The sequence below is a fragment of the Elephantulus edwardii genome, unplaced genomic scaffold, assembly GCF_000299155.1.
Source record: "Elephantulus edwardii isolate Elephantulus edwardi_28Jun2011 unplaced genomic scaffold, EleEdw1.0 scaffold00280, whole genome shotgun sequence".
Lineage (NCBI taxonomy): Eukaryota > Metazoa > Chordata > Mammalia > Macroscelidea > Macroscelididae > Elephantulus > Elephantulus edwardii.
Window position 1 is genome coordinate 1,466,621 of NW_006400030.1, and position 4,496 is coordinate 1,471,116.

The 4,496-nt window shown below is 38.4% G+C and overlaps 1 protein-coding gene across 1 annotated transcript; it reads right to left on the bottom strand.

Annotated features, from left to right (window-relative positions):
* Nucleotides 1-2,392: 2,392 nt before the first annotated feature.
* Nucleotides 2,393-3,837, bottom strand: LOC102863338 (anaphase-promoting complex subunit 10-like). The gene is made up of 2 exons (XM_006900332.1): nucleotides 3,821-3,837; nucleotides 2,393-2,894 (listed from the first exon to the last, which is right to left on the bottom strand). Exons 1-2 carry the CDS (start codon nucleotides 3,835-3,837, stop codon nucleotides 2,393-2,395), a joined length of 519 nt encoding a protein of 172 aa, XP_006900394.1.
* Nucleotides 3,838-4,496: the final 659 nt, after the last annotated feature.

Sequence of the window (4,496 nt, forward strand, 5' to 3'; positions counted from 1 at the left end):
GGAGGCCTGTTATATTTCAGAAGTGGATGGTTAATCCTTCTTCCTAGTCTGTCTTAATCTAGATGCTTAACTTTGGAAAAATATATTACAGATAAGCATTTTCGTTAAAGAAGCAAATGAAAGATACTTCCCTTTACATGGATAACCATATGTGCAGTGCCGTCCCTCAAATATGTGTCTTGTCCCTTCCCTTTGCCTGAATATTAGCATCATTTGCACTCCCTCTTCTGCCATCCAGCACCCCCTTAATTAAATCAGTTCATACCAGCTGAACCCAGACTAAACCAAACCAAACTGGTTATTATAAGCTAAAACAATTTCAAACAGGACTAACTTGATTCAAGCCAGTCTGACCAGTGCAGACTTGTTTCAATCATACTAAACTGCACCAGATAGGCTCAACTGAAACAAACCAGTTCAAACTGGTCTGAGCCAGTTCAGACTGGACTAATTGTTCAGTTTGGTTTGGGTTAGTCTGGGTTTAACTGGTTTGAACTGATTTAATTTTACTTGAATTTCATTTAACTGAAATCTTACAAATAATATTGCTAATTCATTCAATATACACTTTATCTTATAATATTGATTATAATTGATTAATGTGAATGAAACTGGGTCAGAATGACTAAAACCAGTTCAGAGCAATTCAAGATAAGGGAATTCAAAGGCACGCAGTTCTAATCCACCAGCTGTTCCATGGGAGATAGATGAACAATCCTTTCCTGTGTTATTTACGGCCTCTGAAAACCCACTGGAGGATCAGCTATGAGTCAGTTCCAATTTTACATTACACAACAACTACAATAACTCATCATATAAACTCTACAATATATTATAATTTAACAAGTGAATCAATGTCTTTGGATTGGGATGATAGAGAAGTGTATTGAATATCCTGTCAACGAGCAAAAGAACAAACAGATGTATTTGTCTCACTTATTCTGGTTATATTTTCAGGAGGAACTTGTCATTGGAGAGAGACACGCTTGGAAAGGTAGAGGGAATGTAAAAGAAAGGAAGACCCCCAACAAGATAGATTGATGCAGTGGCTACTGCAATGGGCTGGAACTAACACTTTGATGCATAACAAGTGATTGCAAAGACCATAGACTGTATCAGATGAACCTTAGTCTCCAGAGTGACACCATTGCTCTTCAGTACCCTGGAGAGGTCCCTAACAGCAGACTTTACCATCACAATACGTTTTTTTATTTCCTGGATGCTGGTGTCAAGTGTTGACTGTGGAGCCAAGCAAACTAAAGTTGTGAACAATCTCAATCCCTTCACCATCCATCGTGATGCTGCCAATTGGTCCAGTGGTGAGAATCTTTGTCTTCTTGACATTGAGCCTCAATCCATACTGAAGGCTGCAGTCCTTGACTCTTTGCAGCAAGTACATCAGGTCCTTGTTTGATAATTTCCACATTCAGTTGGATCACCTTTCTTGGAAATGGGAACAAATATGGACCTCTTCCAATCTGTTGGCCAGTCACCATCCTCCAAATTTTCTGGCATAAACTGGCGAGTGCATCCAAGGCGGAATCTGTTAATTGAAACAAGTCAATTGGTATCCTACCGATTCCAGGAACTTTTTTTTTCCCAATCCCTTCAATACAGCTTCTACTTCCTCCTTCATTACCATTAGTTCCTGTTCATATAGTACTTCCTGAAATTGTTTAGTGTCAATCAATTGTTTTTTTCTTGTACATTGACTCTGTGTATTTCCTCCCTCTTCTTTTGATGCTTTCTGGGTCATTCAATATATTACTCATAGCATCTTTCAATATTGTGACAGAAGGCTTAAATTTGTTTTTTTGGTTCTTTCAGCTTGAGAAATGCAGAGAGAGTTCTTCCCTATTTATTCTCCAATTTCAGCTCTCTGCACATTCCATTATAATACTTTGCTTGGTCCTTCCAGGTTCTCTTTGAAATCTTCTGTTTGTCTGTTTCATTTCAACATATTTTCCTTTAGATTTGGCTTCTCAATGCTCCAGTGCAATCATTAGAGTATCTTCTGACATCCATCTTTATTTTTTTCACTCTCCTGTTTTTGTAATGACCTTTTGTTTTCTTCAGGGATTATATTGCTGATATAATCTCACAAATCATTTTGTCTTCTATCATTGATGTTGAATGCCTCAAACCTATTCTTTTTTTTTTACCCAAACTTATTTAGTTACTATGATTAACTGGCACCTCAATGGCACATGAACAACAAGAAGAAAAACAGGTAACATGACCCAAATTTATTTATTTATTTATTAAAGACACAATAAACTACTTTTACATTTATACAAAATTATAAAATAACTACTTTTTTCTCAATATGGGATACAAGATAGAGCATTTAATGACAAGGTAAAAGATATGTTTAATGTCTTCTGTTTCAAAGTCACCTTATTGAACGGTACATCATGAAATCTATAGTTGTACATCTAGGAAATTTGCCAATGGAGCTCTCTTCCACTGGTGTATATATTTTAATTTGTCTCATGTGGGTGTCTCTTCCGTTTTGATGATTGGCTAGAACAGCAATTTGTATCATGAATGTTCGAGTTGGCTTCTTATGATTATCAGTTAAGGGGACATGAATCCAGCCACTTGGTTCCACCAATTCCAGTTGCCGAATCTCCTGAAGGTTGTGAAAATTATTTCCAACTCTCACTGAGATTTTGCTTGGGGTATAGCTTTCATCGGATTTGTAGTCTGCATAAATGCATAATGTCTTCACTGTTGTTTTCCTTCTGAATTGGATGTTCACTAAATGAGGCTGGGAACCATCTGATTGCCAGTAAGTTTCTAGGTTGTCATCTTGTAGCTGATCTACACCAAATCCTGGCTGAGCCGTGCAGTTCAGATGTTGGAGGATCTCCCGCAGCTCCGTGCCACTCCCACTTCACTTTTCAGGACCACCAGGGTTTCCCAACGACCTCAAACCTATTCTTAAGATGATCGTGAAATTCAGATGGAATTGATTCAAGATCATATCTTGCTTCCTGTGGACTTATTTCATTTTCTTTAGCTTCAATTTGAAATTGCATATGAACTCCCATTTGATAGGACTGTCCTTAATTGGCTTTTTGAGGAAAAGCTTTTGAATCTCAAAAGTGCTGCAGATGGGATTTGGATTATATTTGGATTCTAGTAATAAATTATACAATAAAAGGGAATGTGCAAGGATTTTCACTTTACTATATCATCTTTCACACTCTGGAGACTGAGGTGCACCTGATACAGGCCATGGTCTTTGCAATCACTTGCTATGTGTCAGAGAGCAGGCCAATGACTAGTGAGGATAGAAAGAGAATTAATTCCTTTGAGCTGTGGTGTTGGAGAAGAGTATTGAATATACCATGGATTGCTAAGAAAATGAACAGGTTCATCCTGGAGAGGTTAATACCAGGCTGCTCCTTGGAGGCAAAGATTTTAAAGCTTCATCTGACATACTTTGGACATGTTGTAAGGAGAGACCAGTCCTTGGAAAAGGACGTCATGCTTGGGAGGTTGGAAGGACAACACAGGAGAGGAAGACCCTCTATGAGGTGGATTGATTCTGTGATTGGGGTAATGGTGCTAGGTGTGTCGGAGATTGTAAGATTGGCACAGGACAGAGCAGGGTTTAGGGCTGTTGTACATAGGGTCACTATGAGTCACAGGCAACTCAAGGGCACATAACGACAAGTGATTTACTTACAAAGTTCATGTACATTGTTTTTCACACAGGATCTTCCTTATTTCCTTTACCCACCCTACCCTCTACCCATCACACTGTGTGACTACACCCTACCCGTCCTCACCCCTCAACTCTTACCTTCCTCACCTTGGATCCCCATACATGTCTTACTAGTTCTAGTTCTTTTTCTGTTTCTACAGTAATGGTCTTATATAGTATTTGTCATTGTGAGACTGAGTTAGTTCACTTAGCTAAATGCTCTCTAGTCCCTCTCAACTTAGGCAGTGATTTTCAAAATCATTACTCCTACATGTTACATTGTATTCCACCACATGAATATACCATAATTTCTCAAACCATGCAATTGTGATTGGACATTTGGGCTATTTCCAGGTTCTTGTGATGGTGAATAACACTGCTATGAACTTTGGTGTACAGATCTCCATTTGTGCCTCAGTTCTAATTTTCCCAGAGTATGTTCTGAGCAGTGGAATAGCTGGGTCATATGGATTTCTACATTCAGCTTTATGAAAAAATGCCAAACTGCCTTCCAAAGTTGTTTACATTTTAAAATCCCACAACAGTTCTTAACTCTCCACATCTTCTCCAATATTTATTACTTGCTGCCCTATTAAACTTTGCCACTGCTACTGGGGTGCGATGGTATTTGATCGCAGTTTTGATTTGCATCTTTCTTATTGCCAGTGATTTTGAGCATTTCTTCATGTGTCTGGTGGCCATTGAAATATCTTCCTCTGTGGAAAGTCTTTCCATGTCTTTTTCCCATTCTGTAATCGTGTTATCAGTATTTCTCTTGTGGAGG